This window comes from Cynocephalus volans, chromosome 15 (genome assembly GCF_027409185.1).
Source record: "Cynocephalus volans isolate mCynVol1 chromosome 15, mCynVol1.pri, whole genome shotgun sequence".
In the NCBI taxonomy this organism is placed as follows: Eukaryota; Metazoa; Chordata; class Mammalia; order Dermoptera; family Cynocephalidae; genus Cynocephalus; species Cynocephalus volans.
The window spans coordinates 85,833,717-85,858,324 of NC_084474.1; the positions used below are offsets into that span (position 1 = coordinate 85,833,717).

A 24,608-nucleotide genomic window follows, 5' to 3' on the forward strand; every position below is an offset into this window, starting at 1 on the left:
TCACTTAATATAATTCTCTCAAGGTCCATCCATGTTGTTGCAAATGGCAGTATTTCATTCATTTTTATAGCTGAGTAGTATTCCATTGTGTAGATGTACCACATTTTCCGTATCCACTCATCTGATGATGGACATTTGGGCTGGTTCCAACTCTTGGCTATTGTAAAGAGTGCTGCAATGAACATTGGGGAACATGTACACCTTCGACTTGATGATTTCCATTCCTCTGGGTATATTCCCAGCAGTGGGATAGCTGGGTCATATGGCAGATCTATCTGCAATTGTTTGAGGAACCTCCATAACATTGTCCATAGAGGCTGCACCACTTTGCAGTCCCACCAACAATGGATGAGAGTTCCTTTTTCTCCACAACCTCACCAGCATTTATCATTCAGAGTCTTTTGGATTTTAGCCATCCGAACTGGGGTTAGATGGTATCTCAGTGTGGTTTTAATATGCATTTCCCGGATGCTGAGTGATGTGGAATATTTTTTCATATGTCTGTTGGCCATTTGTATATCTTCCTTAGAGAAATGCCTACTTAGCTCTTTTGCCCATTTTTTAATTGGGTTGCTTGTTTTTTTCTTGTAAAGTTGATTGAGTTCCTTATATATTCTGGATATTAATCCTTTGTCAGATGTATATTTTGAAAATATTTTCTCCCACTCTGTTGGTTGTCTTTTAACTCTGTTAATTGTTTCTTTTGCTGTGCAGAAGCTTTTTAGTTTGATACAATCCCATTTGTTTATTTTTCCTTTGGTTGCCCGTGCTTTTGGGGTCGTATTCATGAAGTCTGTGCCCAGTCCTATTTCCTGAAGCGTTTCTCCTATGTTTTCTTTAAGAAGTTTTATTGTTTCAGGGTGTATATTTAAATCCTTAATCCATTTTGAGTTGATTTTAGTATATGGTGAGAGGTATGGGTCTAGTTTCATTCTCCTGCATATGGATATCCAGTTCTCCCAGCACCATTTGCTGAAGAGGCAGTCCCTTCCCCAGTGAGTAGGCTTGGTGCCTTTGTCAAAGATCAGATGGAAGTAAGTGTGTAGGTTGATTTCTGGATTCTCTATTCTATTCCATTGATCAGTGTGTCTGTTTTTATGGCAGTACCAAACTGTTTTGGTTATTATAGCTTTGTAGTATAGCTTAAAGTTGAGTAGTGTTATACCTCCAGCTTTATTTTTTTTGCTTAGCATTGCTTTGGCTACGCGTGGTCTTTTATTATTCCATATAAATGTCTGGATAGTTCTTTCCATTTCTGAGAAAAACGTCTTTGGAATTTTGATGGGGATTGCATTGAATTTGTATGTCACTTTGGGTAGTATGGACATTTTCACTATGTTGATTCTTCCAATCCAAGAGCATGGGATATCTTTCCATCTTCTTGTATCCTCTCTAATTTCTCTCAGTAGTGGTTTGTAGTTCTCATTATAGAGATTTTTCACCTCCTTGGTTAACTCAATTCCTAAGTATTTTATTTTTTTGATGGCTATTGTAAATGGGCAGGCTTTCTTGATTTCTCATTCTGCATGTTCACTATTGGAGAAAAGAAATGCTACTGATTTTTGTGTGTTGATTTTGTATCCTGCTACTGTACTGAAATCATTTATCAATTCCAAGAGTTTTTTTGCAGAGGTTTTAGGCTGTTCGATATATAGGATCATGTCATCTGCAAACAGGGACAGTTTGACTTCATCTTTTCCAATCTGGATGCCCTTTATTTCCTTCTCTTCTCTGATTGCTCTGGCAAGTACTTCCAACACTATATTGAATAGGAGTGGTGAGAGTGGGCATCCTTGTCTAGTTCTTGTTCTTAAAGGAAAAGCTTTCAGCTTTTCCCCATTCAGGATGATATTGGCAGTGGGTTTATCATATATGGCTTTAATTATGTTGAGATACTTTCCATCTATACCTAACTTATAGAGGGTCTTTGTCATGAATGAGTGTTGAATTTTATCAAATGCTTTTTCAGCATCTATAGAGATGATCATACGGTCCTTGTGTTTGATTTTATTAATATGGTGTATCACATTTATTGATTTGCGTATGTTGAACCAACCTTGTATCCCTGGGATTAATCCTGCTTGATCGTGGTGAATAATTTTACATATGTGTTGCTGTATTCTGTTTGCTAGTATTTTATTGAGGATTTTTGCATCTATATTCATCAAGGATATCAGCCTGTAGTTTTCTTTTTTGGTTATATCTTTACCTGGTTGTGGTATCAGGATAATGTTTGCTTCATAGAATGAGTTTGTGAGATTTGTGTCTGTTTCAATCTTTTGGAATAGTTTGTAAATAATCGGAGAGACACAGGATTTAATCTGCACCTTAGACCAACTGGACCTGGCATATATATAAAGAACATTTCACCCAACAACTAAAGAATACACTTTCTTCTCATCAGCTCATGGAACATTCTCCAAGATAGACCACATATTAGGTCACAAATCTAGTCTCAGCAAATTTTAAAAAATTGAAATCATTCCAAGTATATTTTCAGACCACAATGAACTAAAATTGTAAATAAATAATAAGCAAAACTCTGGAAACTATACAAATACATGGTGACTAAATAATAGGCTCCTGAATGACCTATGGATCCAAGAAAAAATTAAACAGGAAATCAAATAATTTCTAGAAACAAATGAAAATAAAGATACATCATACCAAAACCTGTGGGATACTGCAAAAGCAGTACTAAGAGGCAAATTTATTGCAATAAATACTTACATCAAAAGAACAGAAAGACTTCAAATAAATGACCTAACATTATGCCTCAAAGAACTTGAAAAACAACAATCCAAAGCTAAAAGTAGAAGTCAGAAAGAAATAATTAAGAACAGAGCAGAACTAAATGAAATAGAGACCCAAAAAACAATAGAAAAGATCAGCAAAACAAAAAATTGTTTTTCCGAGAAGTTAAATAAAATAGACAAACCATTAGCTATGTTAGCAAAAAAAAAAAGAAGAGAGAAGACCCAAATAACAAAAATCAGAAAGGAAAAGGGAGACATTACAACTGATAACACAGAAATACAAAGAATCATTAGAGACTGTTATAAACTGTATGACAACAAATATGAAAATATTGAAGACATGGGTAAGTTTATAGACCCATACAAACTACCAAGACTGAACCAAGAAGAGATAGAGAACCTGAACAGATCAATAACAGGCAAGGAGATTGAAGCAGTAATTATTTTAGCAATCTTCCAACAAAGAAACATCTGGGTCTGGATGGTCTTACTGCTGAATTCTACCAAACTTTTAAAGAGTAGTTTATACCAATTCTCTTCAAACTATTCCAAACAATTGAAACAGAAGCTAGTCCCCCAAACTCATTCTATAAGGCCAACATAACTGATATCAAAACCAGATAAAGATACAACAAAGGAAAGAAAATTACAGGCCAATATCCTTGATGAACCTTGATGCAAAAATCCTCAACAAAAAATTAGCAATCAGAATACAGCAACATAATAAAAAATTATACACTATGATCAAGTAGCATTCATCCCAGGGATTCAAGGATGGTTCAGCATATGAAAGTCAATAAATGTGATACATCACATCAAAAAACTCAAGGACAAAGTCCATATGATTATCTCAATAGATGCTGATAAAGCATTTGGCAAAATTCAACATCCCTTCATGATAAAGATTCTCAACAAACTAGGTATAGAAGGAAAATATCTCAACACAATAAAAGCCATTTATGAGAAGCACACCACCAGTATCATTCTGAATGGGGAAAAACTGAGGGCCTTCCCTTAAGAACAGAAACAAGACAAGAATGCCCACTCTCACTGCTTCTATTTAACATAGTACTGGAGGTACTAGCCAGAGCAATCAGGCAAGAGAAAGAAATAAATCCAGATTGGAAAAAATGAAGTCAAACTTTCTCTATCTGCAGATGACATGATACTACACATATAAAAACCTAAAGACTCTATCAAAAAACTCCTAGAGCTTGTTAATAACTTCAGTTATTGCAGGATACAAAATAAAAGCCCCCAATCATTTTCATTTATATATCCAAATAATGAATTAATAGAAAGAGAAATAAAGAAAGTAAGCCCGTTTACAATTGTCACACAAAAAAATAAAATACCTGAGGATCAATTTAACCAAGGAGGTGAAAGACCTCTACAATGAGAACTACAAACCACTTCTGAAAGAAATTAAAGAAGACACAAAAAGATGGAAAGATATTCCATGCTCTTGGATTGGAAGAATTAACATTGCAAAAATGTCTACACTACCCCAAACGATCTACAGATTCAATGCAATCCCCATCAAAATACCAATGACATTCTTTATAGAAGTGGGGAAAAAAAATCTTACCTTTCACGTGGAACAACAAAAGACTCTGAATAGCCAAAGCAATCCTGAGCAAAAAAAATAAAGCCAGAGGCATAACACTACCTGACTTCAAATTATACTACAAAGCTATTATAACCAAAACATTATGGTACTGTTATAAAAATAGACATTCAGACCAGTGGAGTAGAATTGAGAACCCAGAAATCACCCCTTAGGCTTACGGCCATCTGATATTGAACAAAGGCAACAAAAATCTACATTGGGGAAAAGACTGCCTCTTCAACAAGTGGTGCTGGGAAAACCGGATATCCATATGCAGAAGAATGAAACTAGATATGCATCTCTCACCATACACCAAAATCAACTCAAATGGATTAAAGACTTAAGTATAAGACCTGAAACTGTAAGATTACTAAGGGAAAATATAGGTGAAACACTTTAGCAACTAGGTCTGGGCACAGGCTTTAGGAGCACGAACCCAAAAGCATAAGCAGCAAAAGAAAAAAATAAACAAATGAGACTATATCAAACTAAAAAGCTTCTGCACAGCAAAGGAAATAATCAACAGAGTGAAAGGACAGCCTACAGAATGCAAGAAAATTTTTGTGAACATCCGACAAGGAATTAATATCCAGAATATACAAGGAACTTAAGCAATTATACAGTAAAAAACCAAATAACCCAATTTAAAAAATGGGCAAAGGAGCTGAATAGACATTTTTAAGGGAGACATACAAATGGCCAACAGGTACATGAAAAAATGCTCAACATCATTAGTCATCAGGGAAATGTAAATTAAAACCACATTGAGATACCACCTCATCCCAGTTAGACTGGCTATTATCAAAAAGACAGTGAATAACAAATGCTGGCAAGGGTCTGGAGAGAAGGGAACACTCCTACACTGTTGGTGGGAATGTAAATTAGTACAATCACTATGGAAAACAATATGGAGATTTCTCAAACAACTACAAATAGATCTTCCATACGATCCAGCAATCCCACTTCTGAGTATATACCCAGAGGAATGGAAATCATCATGTTGAAGGGATACCTGCACTCCCATGTTCATTGCAGCTCTGTTTACAATAGCCAAGACATGGAACCAGCCTAAATGTCCATCAATGGATGACTGGAAAGGGAAACTGTGGTATGTATACACCTTGGAATACGACTCTGCCATAAAAAAGAATGAAATACTCCCATTTGCAACAACATGGATGAGCCTGGAGAAACTTATGTTGAGTGAAATAAGCAAAGCACAGAGAGATAAATACTGCATGTGCTCACTCATAAGTGGGAGCTAAGAGAGAAGAAGGAAAGAAAGAAAGAGAGGAGAAAGAGAGAACATTCCTTGGGCTACAAAGTGGAGTGGGGAGAAAGAAAGCAAGGGAGGGAGGTTGGGGATAATTGGGTGGGGGACACAAGGTACAAATTCAATTTGTGGTAATGGGTATGCTGCCAGTATGAATCTGGCCCTCACATCATGGGCATGAGAGGTGACAATCAGTTTGTATCTCGTGAATATTCATAATAACAAATAAATGAATAAATTTAAAAATAAAATGAAAATCAAGAAGACCAGGGAAAGTTTGGAACATCTTAGAGAGTGTTTAAATGGTGGTGAGCAGAATGCTGACAGAAATATGAACAGTAAAAGCCATTCCAAGAAGTTCTTAGATGTAAATGAGGAGCTTATTGGAAATTGGGGCAATGTTCACCCTTGTTTTGAATGGCAAAGAACCTGGCTGAATTGTGTCCATGCCAGAGGGCTTTATAGAATATAGAACTTTAGAGTGTTGAACCAGGGTAGTTGGCAGAAGAAATTTCTTAGCAGCAAAGCATCCAGACAGTTGCATGGCTACTTGTAACAGCCTACACTGAGTTATGGCAGCAGAGAAATGATACAAAGCTGAAATTCATGATTAAAAAGAAAGAAGAGGGTAAAAAATTAGAAAACTCAGCCTGGCCATGTAGAAAGTGAAATGGAATATTTGGGGGAGGAAACCAAGGGTGTAGCCCATTGCTAAGGAGATCAGGACAGAAAAAATAAATTATCAAGAGAATGGAAGAAAGACCCTGAAGGCATTTCAGAGATCTTTGAGGTTGTCCCTCCCATCGCAGACCCAGAGGCCTAACCAGACAGAATGGTTTTGGGGAACAGGCCCAAGGTTCCCGCCATAGGTTTACTGCCCAGGGCCACCTTGGGATGCTGCTCCCCAAAACTCTGGCTGCTCCTGCTGCTCCAGCTGTGGCTAAATTGGCTCTAGGCTGGACCTGCAGCTTTGGAAGATACAAGCCAGAAGCCTTGCGGCAACCACAGAGTGTTGTCTGCAGGCTCGCAGAATGCCAGAGCTGTGCCACCCTGATATCAAAGGATGTATGGAAAAGCCTGGGACCCAAGAAGAGATCTGTCACAGGGGCAGTGTCACCACAGAGTCTTCGCTAGAGCAATGCTGAGCAGAAATGTGAGGTGAGAGTTGCAGCAGAGAATGCCCACCAGGGAGAGGCCTGGTGGAGCTGTAGGAGCAAGACTGCCATGGAGACCCCAGAATTGTAAAGCTCCCAGTGTGCAATGCCAGCCTGGGAGAGCTAAAGCATGACCGGAGCCCAGGAAAACCACAGGAGTGTGTGGGGCTGCCCTAGAGCTTGGAGGCCCAACCCCCTCACCAACATGCAGAGATTGCCAAACATGGAGTCGAGTGAGGTTATTCACCAGCTTTAAGATTTATTGCCTGCCCTGCTGGGTTTTGGGTTTGTTTGGGAACTCGTTACTCCTTCCTTTTGGCTCATTTCCCCACTTTGGAATGAGAATTTTGTCTTACCAAACCCATAAATTGTAGGACTCTCAGACAGATGCAGGAATACACAGGAAAATAACACAGACACTGTCCCAAAGGCAGTCAAAATCCTAGGTGTGCACGTGCATGTGCATGTGTGTGTGTGTGTGCGCATGTGCGTGTGCGTGTGTGTGTGTGTGTGTGTGTGCATGAGACACCAGTGGGAGGTGGTGAGAAAAGCATTGCTGATGGATAGGGGATACATATGAACAGATATTTGTTAAAAAAAAAAAAAAGTGGTTTGGTGGAAACTTCAAGAGCTTGGGCTTCAGAAAGACCAAAACATAAATTTTAACATGAGTAACATAGGCAAATTTGCTTAATTTTGCTGACCCTGAGTTTCTTAATCTTTAAAATAGGACAACAGTGTCTACTTTTCACAGTTGTTGCGATAATTGAATAAGACAAGGAAAAAAAATAAATATCCTGAAATATACTATAGATGGAGGGTACTGAAGCTTCTATCATTAATGGCGATTATAATAGGTACAGTCCCATGTTATATGACCAAACAGGATAGTCAACTCCATGGCGGGGGTGGGAGGGCACTGGCCAATCATCAAGGGATGTATCAAGGTCTATGGGTTTCCCAAGAATGTGTCATCCTGTAGAAAAAGGACTTATTACTCAACTTGGGAAAGGGAAATATTTTACTTTGAATTGGATATTTAAGAAATTGCTGTCTGTGAAGGGATTTTTTCACCTTTTCCCAGACATTTCTAGACACAGGTTTTATCCCAGATGGCTGCTTTATTCCCCTCAGTCACTCTATGACAAGGTCCCTTCTAGAAGAAAATGTCTCAGGGGAGGGAAAGGACTGCAGCCTCTGCCACCTGCCCCGCCACAGAACTGAATATGCGCAGCAGGAGGATCTCAGGAAAGGCAGACTTCATAGCCACAGCTCCTTGGAACGGTTTAGAAAGAGGGATGAAAGAAGAGCAGGGGAGAAGAAATGATGGAATCCAGATGGTTATTCTTACCGTGTAGTAGAAACTTCAAGATGAACAAGCAGGGGAATCTGAGCAGGCCTAGCTAATAAATACAAAGGTTTTCTCTGTTTTGGTTTCTTTCGTCAGATTTCTGAAGCATAAAATGACGAAGGAAAGATACCAGCTGGAAGATGGATTGAGGCAGCCTACAAGGGACAGCCCCTGAGAGGACCCCAAGCCAGAGGAGCTGGGGAAGTGGAACAAGAGTAGAGGAGTAGACAAAAGCTTCATGGACATGGGCCAGGCAGACCTATTTATTGCTTCAATGCAGAGTTACTGTCCATACTGCGTACACCACTCTGTACAAGGAACAGGAAAAAGGAAGTCAGACTACATACTGCTGTGCCCTATTCATGGTCTGGAGAGGGACAGACATACAAGTGAACAATTAGGATGCTGTAAGGTCATCGCTGTGATGAAGGCTGGCACAAGTGATCCTGTGGGAGTCTAGGAAGGAGTGTCTGAGTCTGTCTGGGGGAATCCAGGGAGGCCTCATACTGGAGGCAGTACTTAAGTGGAGACTTGAAGGATGAGTAGCTCTTCTGAAGAGACAACAGGAAGAGGATAGACCACGTAGACAAGAGGAGGAGGAGGAAAAAAGTACAAGACATCAATCTGCAAGAGAAGATAATGGGCTTCCAGAAGAGCGAGTTCTCCCATGAGATTAGACAGGAACAGGTACATGGGGGCAGTCCAGAGAGGTGATTCTGGCTGGGCTGCTAAGCAGAGGCCAAATCATGGAAGGCCTCAGGTCACACTCAGGAGCTAAGATTTACTCTGTGGTGTCACTAAAGATTCTGAGCCTGTGTGTAACATGAGAAGCTTTACATGTTAAAATGCTCACTCAGCAGAGAGAGATTTCAGAGGTCCCCAATCCCCCATTCTTGGAGCTATGAGTGACTGTGGAACTCCAGGAGACACTTGGGGTCCTCATATAACAGTGGTTCTTAATTGGAGGAGTGGGGAAAATGATTTCTTCTACCAAGGGACATTTGGCAATGTCTGGAGACATTTTTGGTTGCTACAGCTCAGGGTAGGGAGAAGAGTACTCCTGGCATCCAGTGAATAGAGATCAAGGATGCCACTAAGCATTCTATAATTCACAGGACAACTGCCATGAGGAAGAATTTTCTGCCCCAAAACATCAGTAATGCCGAGGTTCATAAACCCTGTCATTGAGAGAGAAGACCTAAATATATAAGGCATCCTGATCTAAGAGCTCTTTCAGCACCTCTGGTGAGTGTTTGCAAGTGAAGAACATGTTTGTATTTCCCTGGTTCTGCCTATCCTTGTCAAAACACTCTGCTCTCTGCCTTCATAGGACAAGTCATAATTTATGATTTCTAATTATTATATAAACACATGCTATAGAATACATAATTTGTGTGATTTTTGCTTCATGTCTGCCTTCCTCACTAGACTCAAAGCTCCATGGCAGAAAGGTCATCTCATCTGTCCCAGACACCAGCAATTAGGACCTAACTCATAGTTAGCACTCAATAACATTTATTATGTTAATGAATGAAGAGTTCTGGGGGGGTGGGAGGATGAGACGTGATGTTGTCATGCCCAAAATCTAACCTGGGCCTGTTCTAACAGGGCAACAGTAACCATAGAGATACTGGACCAGTTTTCACCCAATGAAGGCTAAAGCCTAAGATCGAGGCTTTGAGCGAGAATGGCCTCCTTGCCCAGGCTGTGGGCTGACTCATCTACTGTCCTGCTCAGGCTGGATAGTGAGTCAACAAGCTGGTGCTTTTGGACTAGGGAATTCCTACCCACCCTGCAGGTTTCCTCCCATTATTTCATCTGTAATTTTCAGCAACTTGATAAAGCAGTTGTGGAAGCATCCCTGACAGTTGCTATAGAGAAAGGAAGCAGCAAAAAGTAAAACATGTAGATCATCCAATAATGGCCACGCCACAGAGGAGGTCCTGGAACATGCTCATTGCAGCATTGTTTACAATAGCCAAGACACAGAAACAACAGTGTCCATCCACAGATGAATGGATAAAGAAACTATGGTCTATACACACAGTGGAATATTATTCTGTGTTTCAAAAGAAGGAAATGCTGCCATTTGTAACAACATGTGTTAACCTGGAGGACAGAATGTTAAGTGAAATAACCAGTCACAGGACAAATACTGCATGATTCCACTTTATGACTTATCTAAAATAATCAAACTCATAGAAGCAGAGAATACAATGGTAGTTGTCAGGGGCTGGGGTCTGGAGGTTGGCAGTTAGGAGCAAGGGGTAGTCGTTCTTCAGTGGGTATAGAGTTTTAGTTAAGCTGGATGGGTAAGTTCTGGAGATCTGCTGTACAAAGTGGCGCCTCTAGCTAACAATACAGCATTTGTTAAGAAGGTAGGTCTCATGTTAAGCATTCTTACCATATACACAAACACACACACAAAAGGAGCGCAAGGAACCTCCAGGATGTGTTGATTGTGGTCATGACTTCATGGGTGTTTGCATATGTTCAAATTCATCAAATTGTACACACTAAATATGTATAGTTCTTTGGATATAAATTATACCTCAGTAAAGCTATTTAAAAAAGAAAAGCCTAGATGGTCAAATTAATGTGGAAGTGAGAAAGAGCTGGGAACTTTCATGGCTGATTATGTATTCGTGAGTGGCCTTTAACTGCGTTCTGGGAAGATGGGGAGGAGACTGACAACAGTCAAAACATCCCCGTGCTGTTTCCCAAGGCTGCCCAGCTGAACTTAGATCTTTGACACTGAGTATTAGATGAAATAAAAAATGTATCCTATGTGAAATTCTGGAAATTTACATAGAATTTTCTAAAAGAAATGATGGTATTAAACACACACAAAAATGTTAACATTCAAAAATGATCAAGGATTTTTTTTCATCTCTGAAAAGATATGATTTGCCCCCAACTCACAGTTTCCATAACTGACATTCAATTTTCTTCTCCAAGCTTAATAATAAATTAAAGGATCATAATGCAGAAAACATTCCAGGAAATAGTTCTATTTGTATTCTATTTGAAGACGTTAATTTCCATTCTGTTTTTTTTTTTTTTTTTTTTTTTTTAAAGATGACCGTAAGGGAATCTTAACCCTTGACTTGGTGTCATCAGCACCACACTCTCCCAAGTGAGCCACAGCCGGCCCCTTCCATTCTGTTTTGCCTGATTTCTTTAAATTCAATGTGGTTTACTTCTGTTGAAAAAGGATAATTCTGTATCTTCCAAGCACATCTTCCATATCCTTGCATGTAAAATAGGTATTAATGTTTGCTATAGAGAGAAGCACAAAGCCACATACAGATGTTGCCATCCAAGATATTTATGAGAGAGGCATTAGTTCTATAGAAAACCCACAGACCTCAAGCTTGAGTGACATGCCTGGGGCCATCTTGCCTTTCCCAGGGCTGGCAAAAATAGAGCAGGAAGGTCCTGTTCTGTCCTCTCTGTGTGAATCCTCTATTGTCTTTCAGTATGACTCACAGGCTCTGGGAACACATCCCAAATTGCAGTACTGGGGCCTTGGGAGATACAAAATGCGATGGCTACAAAATGAATTGCAGCTAATGAGGAAAGGTGTCTCAGCACAGCTGCGGAAGGGGTGAACTGAGGACAACAAAATAAGCAAAAAAATAAAAAATAAATCCTCTGTCGCCTAAAAAATGAAGCAAGAGAAAATCAGGGGAAGTAATGTTTGATTGCATCCATTGCACAGAGAGAAAACAGCAAAATAATTTAATTTTGAATTCTTCTGGAGTCTTCTAACAAGGTGACATTTCCAAAGAAATATAAATTGCAGATAAAAGTCACAGGGTCTTTGGGAAATCTGGAAAACAAGAAGTCTGGGGAAGATTTGATTACAGTTGACAGCAGAGATGAGAGATTTCAAAGTTCTGTGTGCACCCAGGTTAACTAATTATGGATTTTGGAGGGGGTGGATTGACTTGTTATATTTAGAATATATTTGGAAACCATGAAAATTATAAGATACCTCATGCACGTGCCACACTGCTGTGGCCCAATTGCTTTAAAATTGTTTGGACATATTTTGAAGAGGCAACTATGGGTAAACTAGATGTTCATTTCCAAATGTGAGAAATACTGCCTTTAGCACAACGATACCCAAACTTTAGTCACCCAAGCATAAGTGTGCTAAACCAGCCTAGAACCAAGGGATGGAAACTTGAAAAGGCACATGATAGGTCAGCATAAACAAGCCATTTCTAAAGCAGCGTTAGCTAAGGAAAGGAAGAGGCAGCCTTAAAAGTAATGGGTATGGAGAGACATGAGGCATGAGGCGATGTTGGTCAAAGGCTACAAAGCTTCAGTCAGACAGGATGAATAAGTTCTGGAGAGCTATCGGACAGCATGATGACTTTAATTAATCATTTGTTCATATAAGGAAATGTTTCTTCATTTAACAAGCATGTATTCTATTTTAAAACTGGTCTAGTATTACACATGCACACACACACACAGATGAGTGCGTGTAGAAACTAGTGGAAACTTCACGGTATTGTGCCGGTGTCAATTTCCTGGTACACCGGTCCTCTCTGTTATTTTTTGTAACTTCTTGTGGATCTATAATTACTAAAATTTAAAAATGTTTAAAAATGCAGTATTTGAGATTTCTGCCCAGGAAGCAGGTTGAGTAAAAATAGTATATATATAGTGTGTGTGTGTAAAATTACTGTACACTTAAATTATAATGTTGTTATATTATATGATTTTTTTGCTTATACTTTGGTTCTGAGCTATGAGGTACATGCCAGACTTCACCATGGAAAGAAGAGGAAAACCTTTCCTGGCAGTAGAGCAAAGTCTGGGCTTCCAAATCAGACAGATCTAGATTGAATTCTAACTCTGCTGTTCATGAACTAAATGACCTTGGGCGAGTTACTTAACTCTGAACCTCAGTTTCACCATACTTATAACAAATACAATAATATGACCTACTACCTAGGAGTTTTTGGAATATTTAAATACAATAAGGTATGTAACCAAGGGAATATGTAAACAAGACAGAATGTAAAGTGCTCAGCATATAATAGGCACCCTTGACTTCTCTCTTTCTCTTACAGCCCAGTATGGGCAATTCCTGTTGGCTCTACTTGGAAATGTATTCAGAATCCTACACTTCTCACCACCACCCTGCTCTCACCTTAGTTCAGGCTACTATTATCTCCAACCCGTATCACTCCAACCACCTTTTAACTGGTTTCCTTGCTTCTGTCCCCAATGCCTGACATATAATCTGAACAAAGCAGCCAGAGTTATCCTGTCAAAATGTAAATTGAATCATGTTATTCCTCTGCTCCAAATGCTCCACTGGCTTCTCCTGTCCGTCAAAGTAGCAGGCAAAGCCTTTGAAATCACCTCACAGCTCTCCTTGTCCTTCCCCTCTTGCACCTGCTGCCACTGACACACGCCTAGGAGCTTTCCAACCAGGTCTTGCCCCAGGTCCTCCCTGTCACTCCCTCAGCTCCAGGCAGGCTGTAGTCCAGAACCCCTGCACTCACATTTCCTTTCCCTGGATTGTTTCTCCCCCAGATATCGGCACAGCTATTTTGCTCTTGCTTTTAAGTCAATACTCGAAAGTCTTTTTCAGTGAGGTCTTCCCAAAGCACCCTATTTAGACCTCAGTCCCTGCCACTGCACCCTTGTTGTTCTCCATACTGCTTAGTGCTTTTTAGCATGCTATGTAATTTATTGGTCTATATCCCCTACAAAAAATCAAGTTTCACTAGAACAAGTTGTTTCATCTGTTTCCTTCATCACTATGTGCCAGTGTGTAGAATAGTGCCTGGTGCACAGCTGGTCCTCAGTAAAATCTTCCAGATGAATGAATGAATGGCTTCCAGTAGAGTGAGCAATGTGAATAAAGCTACATGTATGTGTAAGGGCATGGTCCATTCGGGAAACTGAGAGCTGATCAGCATGATCAGAGTTGAATGCATACAAGGGAAAGAAAGAAGATGAAGTTGGAGACAAGACCAGCAATATGGGCACTGGGCAAGTGCAGGCATCCGAGGCCCCATGCTCAGAGGGGCTCACGCTTGGTCTGAAGCTCTGCTGTTGACACTTGACATTCTTAAACCTTTTTGAACAAGGGTCCCTGCATTGTATTTTGCACTGTGCCCAACAATTATGCAGCCAGTTCTTTTTGGAGAGGTAGGAAATATTCAAATGATCTTGTAAGCTGTGTTAAGAAGGACTGACAAGGCCACAATTACACCTTAGAAAGCCCACCGTCTCAGCAGTTTGGAAGATGGAATGCAGAACCTGGATATATCATTCCAGCTCACCTCTGCCTAGCAATCCGACTCATCCTTTAAGACCCACTTAGACGTTACCTCCCACTGAAGCCCTCCCGGCCTCATCCAGTCAGAGCTAACGCTGCCTCTGGCTAACCCTCTGGCATTCTCTCTGCACCTTGCTCATAAGTCTCTTACAGTGTTTAAGGCATTATTCTCTAATTACGTGCAAACATATTTATCTCCCTGTTTTAAGCCAGGAATTTCTCAAGGTGAAGGCTATGTCTTGTTCAGCTTTGAGGAACGTGTGCCTAGTGCAGTGGCTGGCATGCAGGAGGCACTCAGTGAGCATGACGAGCAGAGGGCTAAACGAAAGAATGACTGTTAAATGAATATATGACATGTCAGTGCAGGCCTACAAACCTACTTTTATTTCAGGCCCATCTGTTGATAAAGTGAAGCATGCTCAAATTTCCCCCACTGACAGAAGGAGGAGGAAGGGGAAGAAGAGATGGCCATGGCTCCCTCCATCTCCTCACTCCTTCACCTGCCATCAGGTCTCTCTCCTTCCCTGGCCAGCAGGCGTCAAAGAGCCTTCTCTAAGGCATGCCTTCATTCCCTCTCTCTGCCTCCCTCTTCACCTTGTTCCTGCATCTCTTCTGCCACCTTCACTCCACCACCAGTCACCTCCAGGCCAACGAATCCAGCGTACACTCCCAGTCCCCATCCTATTCACTTTTTGGCATGATTTTGCACTGTTGACTGCTCCCTCTGTCCTGAACCACTCTTTTCCCTGGACATTCCTTATACAACACTCTCTTGTTCTTCCACTCACCTCTCTGGATTTCCTTTCTATCTCTTTTGCAGGCTAATCCTGTCCCACATAGCCATTCAATGTCTGAGTGCACAAAGTTCCATTCTAGGCTCTCTTCTGCCAATGTCATACCCTCTTCCTGGTTCATATCATGCACTCAAAGACTTCAGCGACCACCTAGACTGAAATGACTCTCAGATGTATAACTTTAATCTAGATTCCTCATCTGACCTCTAAATTACAAATATCAATACCACCTTGACATGGTCCCTTGGATGACCCACAGGAACTTAAACTCAATGCTTTCCAAACCATGCATGTGGTCTTCCCTCACACAGCAAGTCTACTCACTAGGCTGCTCAGATCCTAGCCTTTTTTTTAGCTCCTCAACCCGGAATGTTCTTATCTTTCCCCTTTGAAGGGAAAGCCCCTCTCACTGTCTAAAATTCAGCTCCATGGCCACTTCCATGGGAAGCCTTCCCTGAGTTTCCAAATGGGTCAAATTTCCCTTTATATCATATACCTTTTCTTCATGGCACTTCCAAAAAGTATTATTTCATGTTCATTCGCACAATTGTTTAACACAGGTCTGAGACCCACCCCCTGCCTCAGTAAACGAGAAGACCCAAGAAGACAGGGCTATGTTGTTCGTACTCACGTTCGTATCCTCAGACCTAGTGCAATGCCTGGAAGATGGGGGTGCCCAATAAATATTTGTTATTTCCACTGTAGTCATAAAAATAATTATCACTACAATTCATTGAGCACCAGATGTTAAACTGTGCCTGAGTCATTTTCCCATTTAATCTTTAAAACAAGCTTTGAGTTCCCATCACTGTTTGTGTACATATGTGTGTATATATGTAGACATACACACATACTTACAGATGATATAATATAATATACACTACATGCTTCAACAGGAATATACTGTTTTACATATACATATCTGTTTTGAAAATGAAGAAATTGAGACAGCAAAGTTAAGTAATAGTGTGCCCAAACTGGGACTTGAGCCCAGACTACACTACACTGTTTTCACCTGTAGTCTGTAAAGAAAAGATAAATTGAAGATGTGCAAATATTTTCCCAGTATTATCAATTTAATAATCTACACATTCAAATAAGGCTATTTTGCATGACATGAACATATATGTATTTCAATCACACAAGTAGTGCAGAGAGAACTTTAGGAGGACTTTTTAAATGTGGCCCATCCTCCCCACCAAAATCCCTGTCCACTCTGGATTTGACATTGGTCCAGAACCACACAGCTGCCACCACCCATTCAGAAAGATGTTTCACCCTGGAAAGGAAGATTCAAACTCACCACTTTCGTTGCAGTGGTGCATATCCAGCCTCCTGAGCCCCTCCAGCTCGTGGTCCTCACTTGGAGAAGAGTCAACAGCACCAAGGATACCTCCATGCAGCCGGGATTCAGAGGCACTGTGATTGAAGAGAGAAGCAAGAGAACGGCGGATTCTCTTTTTCTTTCTGAATATTCTGGGAAGAAGTGAAAGTGACATGATGAACAATGAATAGCGGTCAAATATGGTTCTCCTCCCTCCCTCTCCATCAACATGGGCAGAGTGTATTTCCCTGACCCCTTACATTGGCTTGCCCATATGACTAGAATTGACCAACGGGATGTTGGTAGATTGATGTACACAGAGGCTTAAAATATACTTGCTGTTGGGGCATGTCGTCTTGCATTTGTGCAACAACAATGGGAAAAAAATTTCTTCATGTAGTCCACTGGTTCCAAGAGAATGACATATATGGAGTAGACTTGGTTCCAACCTAAAGCCAAGCTAGGCCTAATTTAGACTAGACCAACCTAACCCAACTGACTTCTAAACATGTGTGTGCTCGTTGTTATATGTCACTAAGATTTTGTAGTTTTTTGTTACACAGCATTATTGTGTCAATAGCTGACTGATGCAGTGAGTATATAGGTGGTTCTGAAGCAAAAGAAAAGGGATGTGATTGCCCAAATTCACTGATCCAAAGTGAACTCATTTATCTTCTTTCCTCCATGCAAGCCCCTTCCTTATTTCTGATCCTGATAAATGGTTCTATACATTCCAGTTGGCAAAGCCAGAGTCCTAAGTTTCATGCAAATGCCCTTCCTTTGCTGGAACTCCCATACCCAATGACCAAGTCCTACCTCTTTACCATCCCTTTTAACTATTTCTCCACCTCCACTCCTTTATCCTTGCTACTACTACTTTCTTTGAATCCACAGATATCCTGCCTGCAGGTTTTCCCATTCTACTCACTCTCAACTCACGTGTCCACAGTTCCAACTATCCGTCCTCTACTTTGCAATCACTGTTATCTTTCTAAGAATAAATGTGATAATTCGTCAATTGCTCCTCTTTTTCTACAGAATAAAACCCAAACTCCTCAGCCTGAAATCTGACCCCCTGCATCCTGCTCCTGCCTCTGTTCTCCATCTCCTTTCTTGCAAAGCTCCCCTTCTCTTTCTAAGTTGTACCACTAAAAAAATACTTGCCACTCCCCAAATTGTATCAGGGTCTCTCAGAACCCCATGCCTGTTTGCTCTCTCCAGAAGCCCCCCTTTCTACTTTTATTTTAACTATCCTACACCTTTCATGACTCAAATCAATCATCTACATTTCTAGGAAGCTTGTTTTTACCTGTTTCTCAGGTTAAATAGACCTCCCTTCCTTTTCCCCTCCACTGTACCCTACACAGATTTCTGTCCCAGAATCTGTAACACTTCATTACTTTTGTTTGTTTTCATGTCATCTATCCCTACCCCTTATTACCCTTTCTATTTCTACAGTCTGGAGCAATAATGAGCTCCTTATAAATAAGTGTTCAATGAGTAAATGAATGAATGAATGAATAGATGGACTGGACTGGATATTTCTGTGTTTAATGTCCTCTACTTACCTGACCAAGTTTTCCTTGTATATCACACTGGTCTGGGATGGGTTCAGAGTTATGTTGCCATCTTTGTCATGGAGGAAACTGTCTTCTGTCCAAATGTAGTAGCCATTGGTGAGGAGTCTGGAACTTCGGCGACAAGGATAATGGGCGCCTGTCATAGGGTCAGTGGAGCAGCATTCTAAGGAACCGTCACCATCTAAGAAATCACAGGCAAAACTAAAGAAGGAGAAAGGGAAGTCCTTTAAATCTCTCTTCAGTACATCCAGTCACTCAAAGCCACACATCTAGTCACTGTGAAGAAAAACAACCTCTTTGCATTCATGACTATCAATTACTTCTGCAACCATTAAGAATGTCACTCTTAACATTCTGGGCTTCATCTCCTTACCTGTGAGAGCACTGAACTGCAGGACATTCGGTGCTTTTTCCTGTTTTAAATTTTGGTGAAAACACTATAGCTAATCAGTTTCTTCACAATACTCTTGACATTTTTCCATTTTCTTAGATGGAAAAATTGCAAAACAGCCTTTCTGGGATGCTGGAAGCTCGTTATTCCTTCCATTCCTTTACTTTGAATAGCTTTCTAATTACCATATCTTTATTCTTGTCATTGTAATAGAGAAATTGTAACCATGCAGCCACCAGAAACATGTGAAGTATGGGTTGAGCATGAAATCAAAGAGATCGCTTTGGCCTTTGCAAATTTTCCTCTAGGCTGACCACACAAATGGTCACACAGTTACATTCCCTTATGTGGAGTCCAGGAGAGTCTCCCACTCAGTTGGGTAAATCTGTATGTGTCTTCTGTGTAAAAATAATCACATGCCTGTATGATTGAAAGGCAGCCAAAATTATGAAGATATTATGATCCTGGAAATTTAAAATTTCTTGAGATGAAGTCTGGCAGAAGCCTGATAATAACAGTTACAGGGCCATATTACATAAAAGAATATGTTATTTCGTCAGGCAAAACTACTTGATTTTTACTCTTTTCTTCCACAAAAGTTATTATTTTCTTTGTCCTAAAGTCTAACTAATTTCATTGTGATTCGTATGTATGTGTGTCTGCCTCTATAATTATTTTGTGTATTTTTGGAGGGCAGGGGCAGGGTGCCTAGTCAATCTTTGGTATATAAATAAATTCAATACCAGTTGCTGAATGAAATCACCTGACAAGCTATGGAAATATGGCCTTTTAAATATATATTCAAATTGAATATATTTGAATTCTTGGGGCAGTTTTATGTCAATCAACCAGTATCACTAATTATAGCTCTCACGTGCTGGCCCCTTAACTGCATAAATTGGGAGCATATGTCTCCAGAGGATCACAGAGTCTGAGGATCAGAAGGAATCCTGCTTGTCCTATTTGTTGCATTTCTGATGAGCAATATCCCATCTCTGCTTGCACACTTCCAGTAATAAGGACCCCACATCTACTAAGCCCCCCTGACTTGCACTAAACAAATATGGACTGTGGTGTAGAGAAAAAGACATGGAATTTGGAGTCAATCTGCCCTAAATCCATGGTCTTGTCATTGATTAGATAAGTAACCTTAACGCCATCATTTAGCCTCTCAGACTGCTGTAAAATGAGAAGAAATAGCAACTCCCCTATGGAGTTGACTTGACAATTAAACGAGAAAATGAATGGAATGTGCTTAGCACATAGTATGTGCTTAATAAATTTCTTCCCTTCCCTTCCTTTCTGGTCTCTTCTACCTTCCATTTGAGAACTATTCAGCTATTTGGAGGAAGTTTCCACGTCCTTCCTGTGTCCTCTCTTCCCCATATTAAAAATTTTCCAGTTCGTTTAACTCATCATTATACGACACATTGTGGTTTTGATCCCATCTCTATCTTAGTTTGATTGCTCGTCTATATTTTACAGTTTTTAAACACCCTTAATGTATCATGCCAAGCACAGAAGCCAGCCCTTTAGGTATGTCTGCCTAGTGGTGACTGGACTATTTCCTCCCTCATTATAGAATCCATTTCTTTAGTAATAAAGCTTAAGTCGCATTAGATCGATTCTTTTCTTTCTTTTTCCACAGTCACCAATATATTGTCATACTACTGAATCGAATATCAATTTCTAGTCTTTTCCCTCATATATTTAGTTATACCTTACCCTTCCTGGCCTTTTGGACCAATTTTATCTTAGAAAGTTAATATATAATACAGACTAACAGCAAAGTATTTGGAGCTAGATAGAGCTAAGTTTACATCTGGATTTGAATCCCGGTTCTAGCACTTGCTAGTTACTTATTCCCCCAAGACTTGGTTTCCTGTAAGTGAGAATCCATACAATGGGGAGTAAAACAAACCTCATAGAGTTGCCATAAAGATTAAATGTCATAATTTCGTGAAAGGTTATTAACACCTATGCCTTCTGTAGTCTAAGTGCTGTAAGATAAATCTGTTGGTTACTATTTAAATAGCTCATAGTTTTATGTTCTTGAAATTTGGAGGGATTCAACACTTTTAATATCTTTACATGATTCATCCAAAAATGTTATTTCTGGCATCTATATGTTCTTAATTGAAACCACTGATGAAAATATTGAATAGTAGAGGTAAAAATCTGAGACTTGGGAAACGCCAGAGTAGACTACTGTCCAGATATGCACTGACCTACTTTATCAACACATTTTGGTTATTTTTGCCCCTATTAGTAGATAAGAAAATGGAGACTCTTGCAGCATAAATTAATTGTTTAAGATCATAAGGTTGATGAGCTGGAGAGGCAAGGTAAGAATCTACATCTTTTGTCTCCTACCCTAGTGCTTTTTCCTCTACACCATTTTGCCTCTCAAGAATTAATGGTGCAATTATAATGTGCTGGACACTTTGGAGGTTACTGAGTTCTAGACCTATATTTCTATCTGCACTCCAGTTTCTGAGGTTTCAAAATTTAACAAGTATCAACTGCAGCCTCCCTAACCCCTGTCATCTTTCTATTTTAATGCCCATTTGTCTCTCCTCTCATGATTGTAAACTCTTCCAACATTTGGATTATAGTAACAAACAGGTTCTTCCCCAACAATATCAAACATTTTAAGGGGATAACAAAATTATGTCCAGATCTTGACTCCCGCTTCAATTCCACTGTAATAATCCTAGTAACTGGTTATTTTTAGCAGGTCCTTTCCAATTGGCTTCAGAAATCCGGCCCCACACCAAAGCCCAGTGATGTGCTCAACCACCCAAAGACAAAGTCTCTTCTTGTCTTGTGAGGCTTCTCATCAGGTGTTGGGAGAGTCTAGAGCTCACGCCTTCTAGGAGAGCACAAAGACTGGTTAAAGAAGAGATAAATACCATTAGGACCTTTCAAAATTTTTAGATAATTATTGACACATTGATTGTAAAATATCTTTCATCCTTCTATACATCTCCCTCATGCTCTACTGAATTTCTGATTTTTTTAAATATTAAAATCCTATGCAAAATTAATACATGCACTCAACTTAGTAATAAAATATTATTTTAAATAAATACTATTTACTAAACACTTACTATGGGTCTGGCCTCAGACTTTACACTTTACCTACTCTTCACAAATCCCTCCCAAAGCTAGGTATTATTAGTATCATCATGGTACAGCAGGAAAAAAATGAATTGCACAAGGGCAAATCACTTGAACATTTTACATAGTAAGTAAGTGGGAGAGCTAGGATATGAACCCTAGTCTATCTGAATCTAAAATATATGCTCTTTCCACACATTCTGCTTGTTCATCCTTGGCTGACTGATTTAGTAGTATTAGGAGGCCTAGAATAACAAAAAAAGGGGCAGGTTCTAATAAAAATGAATGATTTCTTTAAACTATGGGCACATTTCACAAAATTCCAGGGGAAACATGAACTGATGCCTGCATAAGGAATGAGAGACAGAGAAAGAATCGGTTAAAAAAAAAAAAAGAAAAGAAAAGAGACTTCAATTGCAGTACTTGAACAAAATGGTAGAATCTACAAGTTTTAGTGGAGCATGAGATTTGGCCAGCTTGCGCATTGGTGAAGAATCCTGTGGCTCTTGTAAAATGAGATAGGAAAACGTATGAGAACATCAATTTGAGAAAAAGTAACCATCCATCAGAATTCAATAATTTCTCCACTCAATAAACAAAGAAACAATTCACGTCCACCCACACGTTCTCTCTCTCTCTCTCTCTCTCTCTCTCTCTCTCTCTCTCTCTCTCTCTCTCTCACACACACACACACATACACACACACACACACACACACACACACACACACACACTCATTATTAGATTAGGCACATTTTCATTTTCATTTTGTTTGTGCCTGGGACTGAAAATGTATAACCATACCAAAACTGGATGACAGCTAAAATAATATTTTAAAATCAAGAGTGCAACAAAATGAGACATTCAGGAAGAGAATTTGATTGTTTTTTCTTGAGGACAGCCCCAGGGGATACCTTGGAAAAATGCACGCGGGAGACAGCTCTCTAGTGTGTTCTTTCTTCAACCAGGAAGAACCTGCATAAGCAAATGAGAGAGAAGTAGACATTTATCACATGTCACCAGGATGCATGACTGCAAACACGGGAGGCATGTAAGAAGGTGTGAAGAGCTGATGTGCCAGCCTCGACAGAAAGACTTCAGCTAGTGCAGCCATACAGAGAATCAGCTGAACACAACTCATCACCAGGCCTCAGTGGGAAGCAGGAGATGACAGAGGGGCTTCTATCCCCTGTCCCTTCTTGCACACAACACTCCTGTAGAGGTTCCTTAGTGTAGAATGAGGCCATGATAGATCATTAGCATCAAACTGAGCTCATGAAACAAAGGAAGAAAACATCTTGTGTGAAGTTGGAGGAAACCCAAATCAATTACCCAATGTGTTGGTTATTGCAGCTACTCAGTAGTTTGAGGAATTTAATCATTGACTCAGACTCTCCCTCATTAGTGTATTTTTTTTGTTTTGTTTTATATATGATTTTCCAATGTATGAAGCCTGTGAGAATTCTTAGTTAAAAATAAAAAAATCATCCATTCATTCATTCCAGTTTAACCAAAAGCATGGCAATAGACCTCACTCGGGGAGAATTGCAGCTGATTAATATTCTAAACCCTAAAGCAGAATTTTATAATGTACAGTGATGGTGTCAATACTTCTAATAGGCTCAGTGAAACTTGATTCCTTTACTGACAATTACTAAGACAAAGACAGGCATTTAGACTTTGAGATTGGGCTGGTTGATTTGTAAGGAGAAAATTGTGGGTGTGTGAGGGAGGGTTACAAGTGAAGTTTTGGGAGAAAATAACAAGAGGAAGGAAGAAACTTGAAACCACTACCGTTTTAACAACGCCCTTATTTTCTGCAAGTAGCTATCAAAATCATTCAGCATTTTTTTTTATAGACAAACAGTTTTGCATCTTAATAGTAGCTGATAAACAAGCTCCTTTCACATTTATGCTCAGGCATCTAAAAAAAATGGTGATTTTTTTTCCTACTAAAAGGAAAAATACCACATTTCTCTCAAGGAAAGAAATGAAGTCAAAATTGTTGCCAAAGTGAGCACTGGCATTTAAGAAGCACAAGATACTGACAGATGGTTAATGGTCTGAGTATCAGCAAAATCAAAGCAAGGAAATTGCTAAAAGGAGTCTAATCGCTCAAAAAGATAATTGCATATAGCAGTTCTACATTTACTTGCGACTGGTGTTGACATCAGTTGAGACATTCGGTACATGTTGGGAAGGCCGCTTGCTCAAACTTCACAGATTTTCTGCAAAAGACGTTAAAAAAAGGTGGACTATATATTAAAAATAGAAAAAATGGTGCCAAAACAGATGGCATCTACTAATTGCACTAGTCAGTCTGCTTACTGAAATGATGCAGAGATATAAGCTTGAAGGCAGGAGACCAGATTGAAGGACTTCACTAAGGTTTTGTCTGCTTCTGTGATTTGGGTTAGATTTTTCATTGTCTCATTCATGCATCTAAATAATCTTTTTTTGCAAATAAGAACAACATTTCATTTGGAAAAGCTAGACTTACAAAGGTTGTTTTGTAATCCAAATAAAATAATGAAAGGGAGTTATTTGATTAAGAAATCTGAAAAATGACTGGTTCTAAAATACCCCAAACAAACTTATTTGTGTTTTAATCATCCAATACAAATCGACCTCATGTTCAAGTTCAAACAATGCTTGGGGATTGGTGTCTGTCTTTTGCCCAACAACTTGAACCACTAACAGGTAGTCACACACAGGGCCAGTGCTCTTTTGTGGTTGTTATCAGCCTGTTATCTGCCTGGACATTTCTACACAACATAAACAGCATTGCACTAAAAATACCGTATCACTGGGCAGATTTCAAAACTCAGTTCCCAAAAACATACAATTTACTTTCTCAACTATAAACTAAACACATATAAAAGTATATAAATTATGTAGACTTTGATCATTTACCACTCATCACATAGACCTACCTCCTGTTGATAACTG

At 39.6% G+C, this 24,608-nt stretch overlaps 1 protein-coding gene across 8 annotated transcripts in view; it reads right to left on the bottom strand.

Moving 5' to 3' along the window:
* Positions 1 to 23,851, bottom strand: part of TMEM71 (transmembrane protein 71) — a 43,955-nt gene extending 20,104 nt beyond the window's left edge. For 4 of the 8 annotated variants that reach the window (XM_063080017.1, XM_063080024.1, XM_063080021.1 and 1 more), the window contains exons 1-4: positions 23,812 to 23,851; positions 22,574 to 22,634; positions 18,137 to 18,349; positions 16,548 to 16,720 (exon numbers count right to left, since the gene is read on the bottom strand). In XM_063080017.1, coding sequence (XP_062936087.1) covers positions 16,548 to 16,720; positions 18,137 to 18,349; positions 22,574 to 22,634; positions 23,812 to 23,851 — 487 coding nt within the window. Of the gene's footprint in view, positions 1 to 16,547; positions 16,721 to 18,136; positions 18,350 to 22,573; positions 22,635 to 23,016; positions 23,042 to 23,805 lie in introns of those variants that run through there. The other 4 variants (XM_063080019.1, XM_063080018.1, XM_063080023.1 and 1 more) reach the window with 3 other exon arrangements.
* Positions 23,852 to 24,608: the final 757 nt, after the last annotated feature.